The sequence below is a fragment of the Lissotriton vulgaris genome, chromosome 2_1 (genome assembly GCF_964263255.1).
Source record: "Lissotriton vulgaris chromosome 2_1, aLisVul1.2, whole genome shotgun sequence".
Taxonomy (NCBI): domain Eukaryota; kingdom Metazoa; phylum Chordata; class Amphibia; order Caudata; family Salamandridae; genus Lissotriton; species Lissotriton vulgaris.
This window is the reverse complement of record NC_141687.1, coordinates 1,413,306,823-1,413,327,501: the sequence shown is the minus strand read 5'-3', so window position 1 is coordinate 1,413,327,501 and position 20,679 is coordinate 1,413,306,823. Positions and strand designations below refer to the sequence as shown.

The 20,679-nt window shown below is 44.8% G+C and overlaps 1 protein-coding gene across 1 annotated transcript in view; it reads right to left on the bottom strand.

Annotated features, from left to right (window-relative positions):
- Positions 1-18,936, bottom strand: part of HSPB2 (heat shock protein family B (small) member 2) — a 50,100-nt gene extending 31,164 nt beyond the window's left edge. The window contains exon 1 of the mRNA XM_086958853.1: positions 18,756-18,936. Coding sequence (XP_086814979.1) covers positions 18,756-18,849 — 94 coding nt within the window. The 5' untranslated portion in view covers positions 18,850-18,936. The remainder of the gene's footprint in view (positions 1-18,755) is intronic.
- Positions 18,937-20,679: the final 1,743 nt, after the last annotated feature.

Here is a 20,679-nt window from a genome sequence, read left to right as displayed (position 1 = left end):
CACCTCTGCTGCCCGACACATCGCCGTTGGAATTGACGCATCACCTTTGCTATGCAAACTTCCGCGATGCAAGGATTTTTTGCTGCCTACAGCATCCCATCAGAACTGTCGCTGCATGATGCATGCCTACACAAGGACATACTCTCACTAAATGCAGCCCATTGGAACTGCAGGTGTTCAATGCATCTCCGTGCAAGGACACCACCAAGCACAAAGCAGCCCATCCGAACAGCCCCTGCACGACACCTCTCCTCACCCGAACCTCGCATTGCCTCTGCTGCGCAATGCATCCTCACGCAGGACTTAGCATCCTTTTGCAACCAGGATTAAGGTACTGTGTACAGCTGGCCAAAGTAGGTCCCTGGATCTGGCTGGCACTCCATCGTGGTCAGCCTAAACGTGTTACTTTGTACCTGTCAGGCACCACCATATAACCACTGTTAGCGCTTTGTGCTTTTAGCATTATTTTCACTTAAATCTTTAAAATTCCATATCTCCAGTTCTACTGATTGGATGGTTGTCACTTTGGTCGTGATTTATTTATTACAATTTTCTCTATTTTTCTAAATTGGTGGAAGATTTTTTTGTCTGGTGTTTTCACTTTATTACTATTTGAAGTGCTGCATAAATAGTTTACACATTGCTTCTAAGTTAAGCCTGACTGGTATATGCCAAGGTACCAGAGGGTTGAGCCAGACTTTTAACCGAGCCTCTAGGGATGCTGCAAGATTTTCTATTGATTTGCTGTACATTTGAAACTAAGCCAATTTTTCCTGATTTTGACTAATATGTGACCGAAAATTCGCTTTGCACATCTGGTCCTGAGGGCCTTCTTGGCAATTGATTTCTGCTTACCTTCACTGAATTAATGGGACTGCTGCTGCATTTGCCTTTTTCTATTTTCTGTATTGCACTTTTAAATTTCAATAAAAAGTTCATGTTCTTTTCAAAATTTCTATTCTCGAACTCCCTTTTTGAGTCAATTCTTTCTTATTGACTGTTTTAAAAGCCTATTTTGAATCTTATCTCTAGACTTCAGATCAACACTGTTTCCGACTCTGCAACCATTATAATGAAGAAATTCTAAGTGATCGCATATCCCCATATACAGTGTGATCCCAGGAAAAGTTTATGATGTTCCTAAGCAATCCCAGAGAGGAAGCTTTTGTTCTTCAGCATGGGCCGCAGGGCCCACTTGGGTTTATGGTTGCATTATGTGGTCTGAAGCGTGGAAAAAATAGACTAACACGTTTCATATTGTTTGCAAATCCAATAGGTTTGCTTTGTTTATTGGTGTGGTCACCTTTAACAAAGCCAATAGACTTGTCTTGTATAATGATGAGGTTACCCTTTGATAAACCCAATAGGATTGATGTTATATAATGATATGGTGACCCCTTGACAAGCCAATAGGCTTGCCTTATATGTGGGACCAACAGTGGGGTTGGGTGCATGCTAGTTTAATCAATCTTTGCGTTAAACAAATTCCTATATGTTCACTGAAAAAAGCAAATATTAAAGTGATGTTATAGTTAAGTGAAAATGTCAGGTAACAAAAATACTAATGAGCTATATTGTGAGAAAATTTGCTATTGCTTTTGTACTGCTTAAGAATATGGCATTTGGAAAATGCTTGGCTTCCTAATGGGACTTGCTTGTGTGGAGGGTCTGGACATTCCATGAGGAGTTGACTAAGTACAAAGGTTGTGCATAATAGGGACTTCACCACCTCACACTGTTTGAGAATCTGTAAGTAAAAGGTTATGCACAGGGCAAAGCCTTTTTGTAGTAGGGGCATAGCGACCTAATGGGGCATGGGTGTCGAGAGTGAGTGGCCCCTCCATGAAGAGGTGCGCATAGGGCGAAGGTTCAGCATAGTAGGGGCTTGGCCACCTAATGAGGTTAGTGGTTCTAAAGGGAGATAGATATAGTGTAATTATTTTACATAAGCACATATGTTTATGTAAATTAGGCTTTACATCATTTCACACCATTTAGTACTTGTTGTTACATATTTCAAAGGCTTTAATGGTTTGTAAGTTGAACACAAGATTAGTGGAAGACGTCATCAGTGATGTTTGATGATGTAATTTTGCGATGTCATCAGTGAAGTCATCAATTATGTCATTTAACAAGTACATGGTGGTGGGAAAGTTATAGTTAGCTCGCTGAACTAGAAATGTTGAATTTTAGTGTTGCTTTCGTTATGAAATGTAATTTTTTACAATTGCATTACCTAACTATGTGGTCACCTTAACCTTTGTTTTTTTCAAAGAATTTCCAGTTTGTTTAGGTATTTTAAATGTATGCTAAAATCTTAATACCTTACCTAACTTTAATGATATATTTTAAAAAAAGATATAATTACTATACCTAACTGAAACGTTAATTTAACCTTTTTTCTGGGTAATTACAGTGTTTTTTATTTTGTTTATTCAACTCCCTCAGTGAACCTGGCTTTAGGCCCTGTGTTGTGTGGGTGTGGCTGTGCGATCTGGCTTGAGACCGGCCCTGCACTTAACCCTCAACGGGTGGCCAACCCCTGACTGTGCATGGTGTAGGGTTAGCCACAGGACCTACAGTATTTTGTACCCTCTACGGTTCGTCCCTCTGGACTCAGATATGAATTCCAGTCAGTCAGGGCATCCCTATGCTGCCCCCTATCATATCTTTTATTTAAACAAGTTCATTTCCCAGGGACCAACTCCCAGTGTCCTGTAATAGCAGCTTCAACATTTTTCTTCATGCTGTAGCCAACCAATAATATTGCTTGGACCACAGGACAGTTCCTGTCCAGTAGTACTGAAATGAACGATGGGGGAAAAAGCACACTCGGCCAATCTGATCACTCTATTTTTTTCATTTGGGGTTCTGCGTTGGACTCCCATGATACCAACTGCCCAGATACCTAAAATATCAATTCTAAATTCTGAAAGATGATCTCTTCAGCCTTTTTTATGTATTGTTTCTCACAATTTCCTATAGGGATTAATATGTGAAAACGATGTATGGGTTCCCCCTCTTTTGCTTTCCCCAGCTTGACGGATCACCCCAATCTTTCCAGGAAGGGGCTGAGATGCAGGACTTTTTTGGGGAAAGTTTTGTGAATATGTGTCAAACAGCGGCAAAGTTATTAGCAAAGCAAAAAATGCTTTTCCTATGGAACCCTTACAAAACTACAACTACACAGTGGTGACCGTATATTGGGAACCACCCACCAAGCAAAAGCAAACACCTCGGCTCCAGCGGGTGGGAGCAATTAAAATGCTCCCACCCACTGGAAGCGGAGGTTTTTATCTTTATCCCTGTGCGCAGATATGCAGTCAGGGAAAGAGGTGAAACTATCGCTCCTGCATGCATTGAACTGCATTTTCAGCAGCTCCCTGTGTGCAGCAGCAATGCCGACTCTCAAATGAGGCAGAGACTGCAAGGGCTTTGAGCCTCCCAAGTGGTCCCCATTGTGCACATTGAGTGCCCTTGCTGGAAGTGGGGAAGTGGGTCGGTGAGTGGGAATGTGAGTGGCCGGGCCACATTTCAATGGGTGTGGGGCCCCTTTTACCATCTAAATAATATATATATCAATAATGGGTGCTGAGGGAGGGACAGAAATCAGCCTGTGGAAGGGGGTTGCACGGCCCCTTTCCCCTATTCAAATGTGGCCAGGCCCTGGGGTATGGGGTCCCTGGGGCCAAAGTCAACCTGGTGGGTGCTGTGTTGCCCCCCCTCCCCATTGAATTATGGCAGTCCCACGAGGATGGGGTCCCTAGGGCCAACATTGGCTTGGAGAAGGGGCTGCATGGCCCCCCACACCCATTTAAATGTGCCTTGGCCACTAACACACCCACTCACAGACCCACTTAGCACTCACAGACCCATTCATATACTCACATACCCACTCACAGACCAACTCAGACACTCACGCACCCATTCACAGACCCACACACCCACTCACAGACCCACTCAGACACTCACTCATCTACTCACACACACACTCAGATTCATGCACCCACACACAGACTGACTCACATACTCATGGAAGCACTCACAAACCCACTCAGACACTCTCACACCTACTCACAGACCCATTGGGACACTCACTCAGACTCTCATGCACCCACTCAGAGACTCAGACACCCACTCACAGACGCATTCCGATATTCATGCACTCACTCACAGACTGTCAAACACAGAGAGGCACTTGCATATCCACTCACTAACAAACCCACTGAAAGACTTATACACTCACTCACACACTCACTCTCAAAAGTTACAGGTTACAGTTAGGAAATACAATCTAAAAACTTTTGAAATTCACTGAAAAAAAACAAAGGTTACAGGCATGTTATAGTTAGGAAATAGAAATAAAAAAACCTTCAATATCCACTGAAAAAGGAAAGGTTACAGTGAAGGTACCGTCAGGCTCATATTTCACTCATACAAAACCAGTGAAATTCAACAGTTATAGTTACTTGAGCTAACTATAACTTAAGTCCCCGCAATGCACTGCTTATGACGTCACATATTACATCACTCATGACATGGTCAGTGACATCACTGATACCATCACTCATGACATCTCAAATGATAGCACTGATGACTTGCGCCCCAGCCATGCACAGATTTCTCATCACTAATTTCATTGCAAATGTTGCAGTGATATTATCAATGATGTCATAGAAGATGTCATGAGTGATGTAATATGTTGGGTAATTAGCAGTGCTGAAGACCTTGTGGCCAGCCCCCCACATGCAGTCAACCTTATACTGTGCGCATTAGCGGGATGGCCACAAGGCCTGGCCTGTGGGCAGGCCCTGTGTCCAACCTCCTCTAAAGGCAGCCAACCCCACTCTGAGCAGTGCCTTCAGTTGTGCGATGCAGGGGCTTGGCCACAGGCCTAGCATGCGGCCAATGCCCGCATGCAGCCAACCCCCCAAAAGCAGCCAACCACATGCTGCATTGCAGGTGGTTGGCCACAGGACCTGGAAATGGGGGCCCCATCCCTCAACGTCTTTTTAGGTTGAGTCTAGTGGGAGCGCGCAATCACTGCTCGTTTTGCAAGACTGCTATAGTAGAGTATGGGAGAGAAGCCGCACCCACTCTCGTCCCATAGTTTTCATTATCTAATTCCATCGTCTTTCATAAATGCTGCCTTGGGATTCATTAATAGGCTTGTTAGTCCCTCCTTAGCACAGCCTTGTCTTCATTTGTACCCTCCCATTGCAACTGACCCTTTCACTGCAGTTGTTATACAGGACCTGTTCTTTAGTCTGTAGGCACTTTTTACTTTATTGAGTTTCCCCTACTGCAGGTCGGGCATGCGCTACTTCGGCTGAAACTGTTTGTGTTTTTTAAGCAGCACAGCCGCCCCATAACATGGGTGCCTGCTTTCAATCACTTTAACACAGTATTAGCTAGTGTCTGCTTCAAGTCCCCAAGTAAATTGCATTTAGAAATGATTAGCAAACTAAGGGCCATATGTATCATACAAATTTGCATTCGCAAAGGCCGAAATTCGCAGAATTTCGGCCTTTGCGAATGCAAATTTGCTAAATGGGATGTATGAATGAAAATCCGGTGCAAAATAAGGAGTAGCAAAATTTGCGATTCCTTATTTTGCAATTGCATTTAAGGAATCGCAAATTTTGCGGTTCCTTAAATGCAATGTATGAAGCAAAAAAAATTGCTAATCGTCCCTAAGGAATTGCAAATTACCACCCACTTCAAGTTGATGGTAATTTGCAAATTTCTTGAAAAATGCCCATTTTTGCATTTTTCTAAGTGCCATGTGATGCACATACATGCCCTAAGGGCATGTATGTGCACCACATGTTCTCCCATACTTATTTCAGGGGTGCAACAGGGTGTCCTTTGGACACCCCTGCACCCTTGAAATTATTCTCAATTTGCGATTAGCAAATTGCGAATCGCAAATTGAGAATAAATTTCCATTCCTTCCTATGGGCCAGGAGGCCCATAGAAATGAATGGGAAAGTATTCCTTAATTGCGAATTCGCAATTTGCGAATTCGCAATTAAGGAATATCAAGAAATCGCTAAAAAATTACGATTTTTTTGATACATACCAATAGGCGATTTTGAAATAGCGATTTCTTAAAAAATCGCTATTACAGAATCGCTAATTGATATCTTGATACATATGGCCCTAAGTCATGTGAATTCCGGGTAGGACATAATCCTGTGCTAATGGGCTTAAGCTGAACAACAGCACATCTGTGTTACATGTCATCTGTACTAAAGCCACCTGACTGGTTGTTTTCAAAAGCCTATTTTATTAATTACAACACCACCACCAATACCACTACCATCAATACCACCACCAATACCTCTATCAACACCACTACATATATCACCACTACATATGCCACCACTAATACCACCATCAGCAATACCACCACCACAGCACCACCAATACCATGACCACCAATACCACCACCACCAATTCCACTACTACCACCACCAATATCACTACCAGCACCAACACACCACCACCAATACCACCACCACCAATCCAATACCACCACTGCCAATAACAATACCACCACCAATACCAATACCACCTCCAATACCACCACCACCAATATCAATGCCACTACCACCAATACCACCACCACCAATACCACCATTAATACCACCACCAATACCACCATTAATACCACCACCAATACCACCACGATTACCACCACCAATACCACCATAAATACCACCACCACTAATACCACCATCACCACCCATATCACCATCAATACCACCACCACCACTAAGACCACCACCAATACCACCACCATTAATACTACCACCACCAATACCACAACCACCAATGCCACCACCAATACCAATATCACCACCACCAACACAACCACCAACAATACCTCCACCACCGATTCCATCACAACCAATACCAATAATGCCACAAATAACACCAATACCACCACCACCAATACCAATGCCATCACCACTACTAATACCACCAAATCCACCACCAATACCAATACCACCACCATTACCACCACCACCAATACCAACACCAGCACCACCAGTACCACCACCAATTTCACCCCACCAATACCACCACCACCAATACCACCACCACTACCACCAATACCACCAATACCACCACCACCAATAACACCACCACCAATACCACCACCAATATCACCACTAATGCCACCAACATTGCCACCACCAATACCACCCCAATACCACCACCGCCACCAATACCACTACCACAATACCACCACCACCACTAATACCACCACCACCAATACCACCACCACCAATGCACACCACCACCACAAACACCACCACCAATAACACCACCAACACCAGGACCACCAATATCACAACCACAAATACCACCAGCACCACCAATAACACCAATACCACCAATCCCAATGCCACCACCACCAATACCACCACCTCAGCACCTCTGGCTCACTAGTAATCCCAGTGGCACAGTACGAAGCCGGAGCTGCAGCCAACACCATCCATCCCTCCCTACATGCCTGTCATAAAGCACAACCGGCCCTGCACCAGGACGTGAAGCCAGGGCCCTACTACAGCTGGGGTGTTTTATGCCAAAGATAGCAATGACATTACGCAATACCACACTGCAGGAAATAGCCCCCCGCTGCTCTTGCTCCTGAGCCACAACAGTGTGATCACAGAGCAAAAGGTGTTGGTGCGCTTTGTTAGTGTTTATAGCTGGGTTCATATGTAACTCTCACTTCACACTTTGGGGCCTATTAGGATGGCACCCTTGTGGTGCTGGGATCGGCCGCTAGTGGTGCGGGGGTCCCATGCCTGCAATTAGGATGCCACCACCACGGTGGCGGTGGCATCCCCCATCCACATCATTGTGGCGAGTGGTGCACCCAGCACCGCCCACCACAATGCTGTGGCTGCACACTGTGCATTTGCACGCACAACATGGCAGGCACCGTGCGGAGCCTGCCACGTTGTGCATGCAAAGGTAGGTACCCCCCATGTGCCCTGGGGGCCCGCAACGTGCCCCTCAACTGCGAAATCTGCATGTCTGATCCCTGCATGCATAGTAATATGGATGGCTTTGTCTAACAGACACCGCCACCATATTCAAACCTTTTCTGCCCGGTCGACTCATCGACCGGGCGAAAAAGCGGCGGGCGGTCTTCTCGTCCGCCGCGGTACCCCTTGCCAACATAATCAGGCGGGGGTAAATTGCATGTGGGTGGGGGATAATGGCGGGCGAATCACCACCGCCATACGGGCGGTGGTGATCCGTCCCCATTATAACAGACCCCTTTGTGTCTGTCTAATTTACAACACTACACATCTTTTTCACTGCACTATTTATCACTACTTTGAAGGCGTTGCAGGCCGGTCTCTTCCTTTGATATTTACAATCTAACAAGCAGTCGAGAAGGCCCTTTATTATTTTTATTTATTTATTTATTTATTTATTTATTTATTTATTTATTTATTTATTTCGGCCAGTTTGGCCATAAAAGACACATATACACTTTAAAAATAAACAATCATAACAACATAAATAACAACAATTAATTAAAAAGTATTGTTAAGAAATAATTTTTACAATCTCCATTTAAGATATATTTCATTTTGGCAGAGTTTTGTAAACATATACACGAGTCCTGCTCAGAGTACCTGACCTTGTTTCTTGCGAATAATGTAAACAGAGTAAAGGAACCTACTTATGCTAAATACAATGTACTGGGTTGAATTGCTTTTCATGATCCTATAGGCTATAGAACAGTATCTCGTTCCTAGAAGGTTACACATTGGTTTTATCCATTTCTTTCTAGCTTTCATGTACGCACTACATATAAAAAACATATGAACCTCATTCTCCATGCAGGCATTGAAACACATAGGGCAACACCCGCTTTTAACATTCAATTCTCCCAGTTTTTTCTGTGACCATCGTTCTATATTATGGTTCAGCATAAGTATCCCATATCTGAACTTTAGATAGAGGGACTTTGCGATGGGTGGCTCTATCTCATCCAGGAATGTTTCAAAACGAAACTCATCCTTGAATGATAGAAAATCCTGAACTGCGGACCCAACTCTACTTCCATCTACTAGTTTGTCACTCATGTGAGTCCAGAAGGCTCGCTTGACTATTAATTTAGAAGAGGTCGCTAAGTTGTCAGGCGTCTCCCACATTGAGTATAAGCCCAGGAGGGTAAACCATTTTTTGATATGCACAAGCCACTGGATAGAATTAAAAGAATCAAGATTCAACAGTTCTTGTAGGCCATTTCTATATTCTATCAATTCTGGGGTGGTCCACAACCTAACCCAAAATATTAGTGGTCTTACAATGGCAAAATAATCTGTTCTTCTAAAATTCAGGTCAAGTTGAAGGGGTATTAAAGGTGTGCTATTTGGGACCCTTACAATGGCACGCATAAATTTGTTGTCCAGGCTCTGAAAACTATCTTTTGCCCAAGGTCCCCATATCTCTGCTCCATATAACACAGCAGATTGAATTTTGAATTTAAAAAGTTCTAAAACAGGGGTTACACTTTTGCTTGTGCTGGCATTCATTTTGCATATAATCGGTTTAGCATTGTGGGCATATGATATCTTACTTTTCTCAATTTGGGCTTTCCAAGTTAGTTTCGAATCAAGTGCAACACCCAGATAAGAAAAGTTTTCCACAGTACCTAATTTCTGACTATTCAAGGTCAAGAACCCTCTGTCTGGTTTGCTGGGATTTAATGACATACATTTAGTTTTATCTGCATTAATTTCCAAACCCTTTGTCATGCAGTAACAGCTAAAGGAGTTAAGGAGTGCCTGGAGTCCCTTCTTGGTCTGAGACATGAGAATGGTATCATCTGCGAAGAGCAACGCAGGCACCCTTTCTCCATTAAGCTGCGGGGAATCATTAATACAACAATTCAGATAATCAGGGACATCATTAACAAACAGAGAGAACAAGGTAGGTGCCAAGACGCACCCCTGGCAAACCCCGCGTTCAATAGGAATGTTGCGCGTCAGCTCACCATTTGGACCCCACCTAATGTTTGCAAAGTTTCCAGCGTGCAACTCAACTATTTGAGCCAGGAGGCATCCAGGTAGGCCTATTTCACTTAACGTTTTCCAGAGCAAGCTGCGCGGGACAAGATCGAATGCAGCTCTCAGGTCAACGAAAGCTACGTACAGGTGACCTTTCCTAATATGCACATACTTCCAGATCAAACAACAAAATCGAAATATTTGGTCTATGGTGCTGGTCTTGCTCCTAAACCCAGCTTGGAATTTGGAGATTATATTAGAATCGTCCAGCCAGTCGTTGATCCGAAATAGCAGATGTTTGGCATATAATTTTTGCAGCGTGTCCATAAGACTAATTGGTCTATAATTAGAAGGTGTCAGTCTATTCCCCTTTTTAAAAATAAACACAACTTCCGCTGCACGCCAACTATCTGGAAAGCAACAATTTGAAGACAAAACATTAAACAAGCGGTTCACGTAAGGGGCCCAAACTCCAACATCGTGTTTATATAGGTCCCCCGGTATTTTATCTGGGCCTGGTGCTTTAGTGCTTTTTAGTTCGTTGATCGCCCTTACTGTTTCCTCCAGTGTAAAGTTAAGGGGTTCAATAGGAGGGGGAGACCATATACTCCTATTGTTATCACCATCGTATTGTTTGTAAAGAGATGTGAAATGGGTTACCCAAGTCATTTCATCCAGAAACATGTCTTTCACAACTCTCCCTGCGTGCCCCTCGTTTGCCACCAGCCTCCAGAATCCAACATTATCATTGATTTTTGCAGCAGCTAACATTTCAGCCCAGATCGACTCCTCCCACAGTTTCTTTGATGTTTTTTGGGCGCGTTTGTATTCCTCCCTTGCAAGTTTAACTTCTTCTTTTGATTTACTTTTAATAGCAAGCAATAAGTTTCTCTTAGCAATCCTGCATGAGTGGTCGTACCATAGTTTTCCATGACTGGCCACTCTTATGTTTTGTTGTTTTTTCCTTGGCATTTTTGACAGATATGTTTTTAATTCACTAAAGAAGGCATTATGGAGTTCAATAAAGTGATCAAAGTGTACAGGTAAAAAGGTGTGGTCAGCTATGTGTGCAAACGTCTGCTCAAAAAGAGAATACACCGACGCTAAAGCCTTACCATCTGCCAAAATCCGGGGCCATTTTACTGCGCATCTATTGTTATTTATGAGAACATCCTCACACACTCTTCCGTTGGTGTTCTCAGTTGGTGAGGTGATGGTGTCACTAAACATATGCACATCGATGTAAAGTTCCAAAGGATAGTGATCACTTTCCCCCCTACTTGTCACTTTTAAGTCAATCAAAAAATGCCAGATGCTAAGTGAAACAAGTAAGAAGTCTAAGTTGCTAATGGCTTTGGAAAAGGTTGGTTGTTTTAGCAAATCCGAAGGGAGGCGGCCATTGCATGCTCTAAGACCATGATCTGCGGTTAGCCTTAGTAGTTGGCCGGCCAAGGTAGAATACTTGACAAATTTTGAAGTTTCGAGCTGGGGAATTTTATACACTTGGTCCTCATCTTCAAAAACATCATTGATGCCAAGAACAGGTTCGAAATTGCAATTTAAATCTCCTCCCAAAATAACCGGAGTATCTCCAACTACGTTTTTCAAAAGGAGATCCAAGGCTTCCAAGGTAGGTGAGACCTTAGAATGACCAATTGGTCTGTTGTATACATTGATGATGTAGCATTCATTTCCATTAGGAGGAGTAACCTTTAGGGCCAAAATATCAGGAGTGCCTGTATCGATAGATTCAACCCTCATAACCAGAGTGATCTTAAGCCAAATGATCAGACCCCCTGATGGTCTTCCTCTGTCAGACTGGACTGCCTCGGTTCCATAAGTTTTGTATCCGACCCGGTGTGGAACTTCAGTCGCCCAGGTTTCTTGTAGCAGACAAATATCACTGGTGTCAACATAGTCTGCCCAATCGGGGTCCTTTAGGTTCTTGGCAACACCAGCGATGTTCCATGATAGGATAAGCAAGCGAGATATTGGGCTCTGGTCATCAAAGGCTGGCATCATTACCGGCTGATTAAGTACACTGCCCATCTGTGAGTTGGTCATTTCTTTCTCTAGCTCTTTAGCCATTTCTCTAGCTACGGTATCAGATCCCCCGTCCAGACAACCCATATCTAGGCTATAGCATACTTTTTCAACTGGCAAGGACGATTCCTTTTTCTGGTGATTTGGCATTATCCTACGCATCCTATCCTCAACATCCTTATCATCATCAGACATTAGTTGATTAGTTCTGGGATGAGAATTGTCATTACCAAGATTACAAAAGGTGTCATATAACTTGGAAATACAATCAGGTATAATTCCAAGTCAGCCGACGGCATCTAAGCAACTGTATCTATTGAAAGTGGGAATGCCAGACCACATATTGTAATCAACCTGTCTAGCCAAGTTGGGTGCGTAACCATGATACTGGTTAACAGAATTCCAGTTAGGGCCATATTGAATGGGCCTGGGTGGAGGGTAAAAAAACGATAAGGGCCTAGCTTCAATGGGTGGGGTTGCTCCATATGATTTCCATTTGCAGATTTGTTCAGCACTGTGGGGTTCCTCAAAAGATATGACAATACAATCACCCATAATTGATTTAGCCATGGGCCCTACCCACGGTACCCTCCGAACCATAAGGATTTTGCTTTTCATGTGGTTCGGAATGGGTTTATTTGTATTTAGCCAATATATCACTTTATTTTTTAGGGATTGGAAATTCTCTTCATATTGGCTTTCTAGTTCAGGCACCCCTGTAAGAACAGCTACAAATGGGCTGGCGTCAGGTGGCAGGTCTATATACCCTCCTTTAAAGTTACTATACGTATGGCTAGATTGATAATTTGTCTTGTTGATAGTATTTGCAAAGGATCTGTCAGACGGGGGTTTGTTGCTTGCAGGGGTGATATGGGGGTAGGCAGAAGGATTTGATGGGAGTTTCTTTGGGGCCGGTGCACTCTGGATAGAAGAATGGCTAGTGGCAGCATTTGGCAGTTGGGATGTATTACTTTGGCCATGACTTTTCTGCAGGGGTTTGTTAGTGGTGTTTGCAGTTGTAGAAGTTGTGGGAAGTGAATTTGATTTGTCAGTAGTGCTAGTTGACTGTTTAGTATTTATATTTTTTACTGTTCCCTCCTTTTGTTGCTGTTCATTAGTTGGGTTTTTATTCAATGGAAACACAGGAGCGGGAGCTGGAGCTTGCTTAGGGACTATAGGTACATCAGTACAATTAAGGCTTAAGCTTGATAAGGTGATGACACTTTTCTCTACCTCAAGCAACTGATTCTCAATGCCAGTTAGCCTGACTTCTAGCGGTCTAAGTAATCTCTTAAGCGTCCCCCACACCAATTTTAGGAATTCTTCCCTTCCCCCTTCTTGTTCTATCATATCTAAGGAAACTCTTTGGCCCTCATGAACAGAATGGTCGGCCATTACAATGGAGTTTTGCTCATCTGTGGTGTCATTAGTACTTTCTACAGTTAGAGGCGCTTCCTCAATTATAGTATTGTCAATAATTACACTAGGCATGTTTGAAGCAGCCCCCATAATGTTCTGACTAAGTGCTACCTTTGCCTTTTTCCTAGCATAGGCAGTTAAGTGTTTGCGTTTTCTCTTGTGTTTTAATGGCGCCTTAACAGGTACCTGGCTTTTGTTAGATTCTATTTCAACCAGTGTTTTATGGTTCGCCCCATTTTTGGTATCCTCGGTGCTCCCTATCGGAGGATCCAAAGGAGGAGTGTTTTCGGGTTCAGCACTAACGGAAGGCCCAATGAAGTCATGATTGATAAGGGGGGTTGTTTCCTCTGCAATAGAGTGAACCTCGGCCAGAGTGATGATTGGTATGGGTCCAGTAGTGCGCTCGGGAGTTTTTGAGGTAGCAATACTACCTAAAGAAGATTTTTTCCTAAGTGCAAGTCCGGTAGAGAGCCTCCTAGCACACTCTAGTTCTAGTGATACTTTGTGCTGAAGTTTGGTTATTTCGTTATCAATTGAGAGGCTAGTCCTGGTAATAAAATCATCTAGGGTACCTGTAGCCTTTTTGGAGGTCTTAGTAGCCTTACTCCTAGTTTCGCGGACAGACATTGTATGGGCAGTATATGAGATAAATCAAAGCAGGGAACCCAACTAAATAGTACACATAAAAAGACCAAGAGGGCTGGCCCGGTCCGGTCTTAATCGGTCTATAACGGCCTAAAACGGCCCTGTCTTTGCCCAGTCTTCGCCCGGGCTGCGTCCCGCGCTGCGGGAGTAGAAAGTTATTATGTAGGGGGCGAGAAGGGTGGGGGGCGGGCCAGCAGGGAGAGCGGACCGGAAGCTCTCCGTCGGTCTCGCAGGGACTTCTGGGAAATGAAGTCCCTGCACGCTCGCAGCCCCGCTGGTTCCTCGCGCCCCTTACCGCCTTGCCGCCTGAGTCCTGAAGTGCTCTTCCACGATGTTACTGCCACTAGTGCCCACCAGCGAAGCAGCACCCGCGAAGCGGGTGCTGCGAGGAGTGGGCAGATGGACTCGTGCGCTGCTGTGATAGTGCGCTGGTGCACTACAATGCCTCGTTAATGGAGCCTGGAACCTCCGTTCAAAAAGTAAGTGTCCCACAAGGTGGAGAGGCAGGAACACCTTTAAGAACCTTTGATGGGCGGGGGGCGGGCCAGCAGGGAGAGCGGACCGGAAGCTCTCCGTCATCTCGCAGGGACTTCTGGGAAATGAAGTCCCTGCACGCTCGCAGCCCCGCTGGTTCCTCGCGCCCCTTACCGCCTTGCCGCCTGAGTCCTGAAGTGCTCTTCCACGATGTTACTGCCACTAGTGCCCACCACCGAAGCGGCACCCGCGAAGCGGGTGCTGCGAGGAGTGGGCAGATGGACTCGTGCGCTGCTGTGATAGTGCGCTGGTGCACTACAATGCCTCGTTAATGGAGCCTGGAACCTCCGTTCAAAAAGTAAGTGTCCCACAAGGTGGAGAGGCAGGAACACCTTTAAGAACCTTTGATGGGCGGGGGGCGGGCCAGCAGGGAGAGCGGACCGGAAGCTCTCCGTCGGTCTCGCAGGGACTTCTGGGAAATGAAGTCCCTGCACGCTCGCAGCCCCGCTGGTTCCTCGCGCCCCTTACCGCCTTGCCGCCTGAGTCCTGAAGTGCTCTTCCACGATGTTACTGCCATTAGTGCCCACCAGCGAAGCGGCATCCGCGAAGCGGGTGCTGCGAGGAGTGGGCAGATGGACTCTTGCGCTGCTGTGATAGTGCGCTGGTGCACTACAATGCCTCGTTAATGGAGCCTGGAACCTCCGTTCAAAAAGTAAGGCCCTTTATTGCAATCCATAGGTCTCGCACTTGCGAGAGTTTAAGCTATTAGTATTGTAATTGACGATACATTTTATTTATGTTTTAAAACCCAAAACACAAGTAAAAGGTAATGCCATTTACAATGCCAATAGAGCAAGCTTGTGTGAATGCGAGACCTATTACATTGCAAATGCTTATTTTAAAGGGGGGGGCAGCGTACCCCCCTCCCCGAGCAACAGTAGGCCCTGGAGACCTCAACCCTCAGGGCTGTAGATGTATATATATTTATATAAAGTCTAGACTCCTGGCAGGTTAGGTGATATTTAAGCTTCAGCATGTGTGACCCTGCATTACTCCTGGTCACTTTATAAAAACAAAAGTACGTTTGTCTGTTTTCCTTTATGCATTACTACACCATTCATTCGATCAACATGAAACTTTGGGAATTTGTTGAGTACACTCCTGCGAAGGTTTCTGGCAAAAAGAAACAAATTATTATTTTTTTTAAATTTAAAAACAAAAACAAAACAAAAAAAAATTGTTAAAAGTTGTTGAGTACACTCCGGCTAAGGTTTCTGGCCCAATTTCTTTTTTAATGTGTTAAATAGTGCCCCCCCGGCCCCCTAGGGCCCTCATAATCTTTCCAATACTGAACATTTACAGTTTCCGGTGCGACTCGCTTTTGCAATGACCATCAACAAAACACAAGGACAATTGCGGCAAGTGTGTGGACTAGATTTGGAGAATCCGTGCTTCTCATAAGGACAACTGTATGTGGCCAGCTCACGCGTCGGAAAACCTTCTGATTTATTTGTGTACGCACCAGACGGAAAAACAAAAAAATACTGTGTATCCACAAGCACTCGAATAAATAAACAGAATTAAAACAATACTTTAAAATGTTTTCCATATTAAAATTAATAAGTTTCAACAAAAATGACATAATGTAAATAGAATGTTATCATAACAAGTTTCCTTAAATTTCCTTTCTTCTTAGATCGCAGAACGCGCGACGGGTAAGCTAGTGTTTTATAAAATAGAGAAGGTTCTGCATTTTCTTGCAGCTTGAAAATGAAAGGCGACCTGCGCTGCACATAAACAAGAATCACGCCATGTGTTTTTATAAGGGACTATTAGTCACTAGAAAAGAGCGTGCTTTTTTAGTGCTGCTTATTTTCACAGTGACATTGTTCACATTGGTGGTAACTAACTGAAATGTAAGAGCGTTGAAAGAAATTTTGGACTTTAGCACTATGAAAAATGTAGCAGTTACCGGTGTTTGACACAGTGTAGAAGGGTAGCTCGAGACTTTTGTGACTGACAATGGCACACTGCGCATGAAAAAACTTAGTCTCACATATCAAGACTTCAATAAAAGCTGCAGTGAAAAATGATTTTAACTAGTTTGGCAAGGACTAAATTAAATGGAACAAAGTTATGTATTAGGCTGTGTCCAGCAGCTATGCCGGGCATGGTCGAAAGACCATTATGGTCTCAATTGAGCACACAATGTAACCTTCAGTCCAGTGAGGTTGTACATTAGTCTTGCATTTACACACATGTTCATACTGCTTAATCTTTAACTTCTATGCCTATGATCATATGAGCGTTTAATACTACTGCCTATGAGTATGCATAGTATATTTTCTATGTCTATAACATAAAGAGTATAACGTTGTATTTAAAATGGTGCCCCACAGATTTAAGAAAGGCTGTAGTACAGAAGAAACACATCTTTCTGTGTCACGGGGTGATGAAGGACCTGCCTTATTAAATTGATCTACTTCTCCAGCTTCTGTGTGTATGCTCTCTTCTTAACCCTTTGCATGCTGATGACGGAACCGCTCCGTCATCAGCTGCGGGTGCGCTGTGCTGATGACGGAGCGGTTCCGTTATGGCCCAGCCGCCGCGCCTGCGCGGCGCTGATTTCGCGCCTGCGCGGGCGTTCTAATGAGCGGGGCGGGTCATGACGGAACCGCTCCGTCATCAGCATAGCTCAACCGCGGCTGGTGACGGAGCGGCTCTGTCACCAGCATGCGGCCGCCGCGCGGCCGCCCCGCCCCTTTAGCGCTGCGGCGGAATAGCCGCCGCAGCGAAGGGGTTAAATGGAGCTGGGAGGAAGTTTGTGGGTGTCTGGGTGTGTGTGTATGTATATATATATATATATATATATATATGGTAATCCCCCCTCCTGAACTGTTCTGGAACCCCAAGGCACACATGATTTAAAGCCCTAGTGCCTACTCAGGTCACCCACCTTACCTTTGTTTGGGCCCCGAGGGAGCCCCAGGGCCCTGTGGCCTCAGGCAGTTCCCCACATGCCTGTGGGAACCAGCACTGCTCCCACTCGCAGGATGATGGAAAGATTTATGAGGGAAATGCGTTTTGGGGCCCCACACCTTTCTCGGACCCCACTTGATGGATCACCCCGAAACTTTCAATGTGCAAGCGAGTCCAAAATAGTACTTTTTTGGAAAGTTTCGTGGAGATTTGTCAAACAGAGTCAAAGTTATTATCAACAAAAAAAATGCTTTTTTTATTTAAACAGGATCCTAACTATAATTACCCAGTGGCGACTGCCACTGGGTAATAATTTAAACAAATTGTGGATTTGGATAGCTGTAAGCAACATATTTTTGAACACCACCCAAATGTATTAAGTCACATTTTTCCACTACCCTCATAAATGCAAGAAGTAAATCTCAAATTCCTAGATGAGTATATATTATGCGCCAATCACTGATCATGCATAGAAATCCATGACATCTTCTATCATGTGATATAATCAATGACAGGCATTTTAGCAAAAAAATCTTCACACAATGAAAATCTGGTGTAAATGAACGCTTTTGAGAGGGCTGGGAGTAATAACCAATGGGAAGGTACCAACGAGTATTAAAAGGAGGGAGCTGTTGAAGTATTAAAGCGAGGTGCTTAGCGACTACATTAGACTGTACACAGTTTGGAGTAATATGTACACACATCCTCCGCCCAGAATATGGTAAACGCTGTAGAGGGTCACCACAGGTTTCCATTGTTTTCTAGAGGGGAGTGAGGGGGGGGGGGCATTCTACCTTCATCCCCAACTCAGTAGGGCATAATTTTATTTCACAATACTTCATTTAACTCAGAGACTGTTATCCAGCACTACAACACTCAATTCAAGAAAGTGGTGATTGGGGACCTCACGAAGGGTTGTTAAGGAGTGGAATAAAATTGCTATCAACGAGAAGTCTGCTTCTTGATCTTCTTAATATTTTCAGGCAACAGAACCGTTAGAAGGTAACAGAATTAAGACGCAGTCAAATTATCGATTGGCCCAAGGTCACACAGTTTGGCCAAGCTGAGAAACCAGAACTGAATGTATGCCTCTTGCTCATATAATACCAGGTACCAGAAGAACCCATTCCGAGCCCCCTCGTGCGCACTTACCGTCCCCAAAGTTCTGCTCGTACATCTTGCTGGGGTTGGCGAACTCATATTCCGCACTCATCGGATACGCGTGAGGAACAGCCCTGTCCTCCATGACTTCGAACGCGGCAGAGATCGGTTCTTGATTAAAGGAGAACAAACGATTTCCGAGTGAGAAGTCCACGCAGTATAATGTGTTTTTTCACCGGGCAAATTCCAAACGGAGGGGAGGGGATGGAAATTGCCGACCGAAATAGACGGAATCAGACACTGCGACCTAGCCGGCTTACAGAGGGATGAAAGCAAGGCCTCTGCCGCATACCGGTCAAAAATATTCTTCGCTGCTGCGAACGCAACAGCAACACAATGAAAAGGACTCGCTTTTACTTTCCCTCGAAATGTAATGTTTCGATTCCAGATGTCCGTTTATTTTATGCAAAGCAAGAAAGGAGCCCTCAAGATACAGAAGAAAGACTATCAGGAGCAGATAGGTGTAGTACAGGTACTAAGTGGGAGCGCAGGTGAAAAAGTTCATCGGGGGAGGGGTGGGTACAGGGCACAAGTCCTATAAAAAAAGTGGGGGAAAGGACAATATGCAAATGATCTCATGACGTCACGTGCTGAACGTGTCCCGGTGTCTGAAAATTACACCGGGACACGTTCAGCATATTTCTGTGGGGCCCAGCTTCTTGGCAGGGGTGACGACGTCCATCCTGTGAAAAGCGTGGGGGGACCCCGTCCACCCGCGTGGACCCCGACTCGAACCCTGGATGGGTAGTTGTAAAGATGGCACAAGGCTTCTAGTGGGCTTTGGTTGGTTTATTTGCGCTTAAAATTAAAGCAATGAATCGTTCAGGGTAATACACAGTAAAACATCTCTAGCTGTACAGCAGCAATACATCACTGAAAAGGTTAAAGTCACAGGGTCAGTTTTACAAGAAAGGGACGCATCTGTAGAGATGCGCCACTTTCCCTGCGCCACCCTGAGAAACCCTTGCGCCACCATGGATTCGCTGTATTTATTTGCACCATGGCGCAAGGATTGACAGATGCGTCAGTAATTATGACGCATCTGCTGGGGCAAAAGTCATTTATTGCTGGAGCCGTGTCGCAAGCATTACGCAATTCCAGCAATGCATTTTGAGGCCTATTCCCACTACACTGCGTCACTCCTTATGCCTGGTTCAAGCAGGCGTAAAGTCTTGACGCAGTGGTGTCCTAGAAGTGATGCAGTGAAATCTTGTAGATTTCACTTCGTCACTTTTACGAGGCTTTCCTGTGCGGGAACGCCCACCCTGCATGCATTATACCTGACGCAGCAAGTCTGAGATACTGCTGGTAGGGAGAGACTCACGGCTGTGGAGCAAGCTCTGGTGGCCTGTCTCGCTGGGGCTTGCACCTGCCCCTAAACTGGTGGTAAAAAACCTGGGGGTTTGGATTGACAACGCCATTAGCTTCCGCACCCAAACCAAGAAGCTGGCTGAGACTTGTTTTGGGCTACTGCGGGGGCTCAAAACTCTGTTGGGTTTCTTTGATCCCCCAATCAGGCAGATTATTGTCCAGGCTTTGATTATGTCAAAACTAGACTATGCCAGTTCCCTGTATTTGGGGGCCAACCAGACAGAAATTGTCAGACTACAAAAGGTTTAGAATGCGGCGGCACAAGCTCTCCTTGGCGTGCCTAGGAGGTGTACTACTTTTAGTGCCATCCGTCGCCTCCATTGGCTGCCTGTGGCCAAGCGCATAGAATTTAAGGCCCTCTGCATTACGTTCAAAATCCTGAATTTTTTATCTCCTGGTATCCTGGCCAATCTGCATACCTTCTATACCCCTTCCCGCCTACTTCGTTCTATGGGACAGAATCTTGTGGCTGTCCCTAGGGTGAGGAGGGTCCGTGCTGGAGGGCGCTCCTTCCGTGTGTTTTCCTTGAAACTCTGAACCGTGC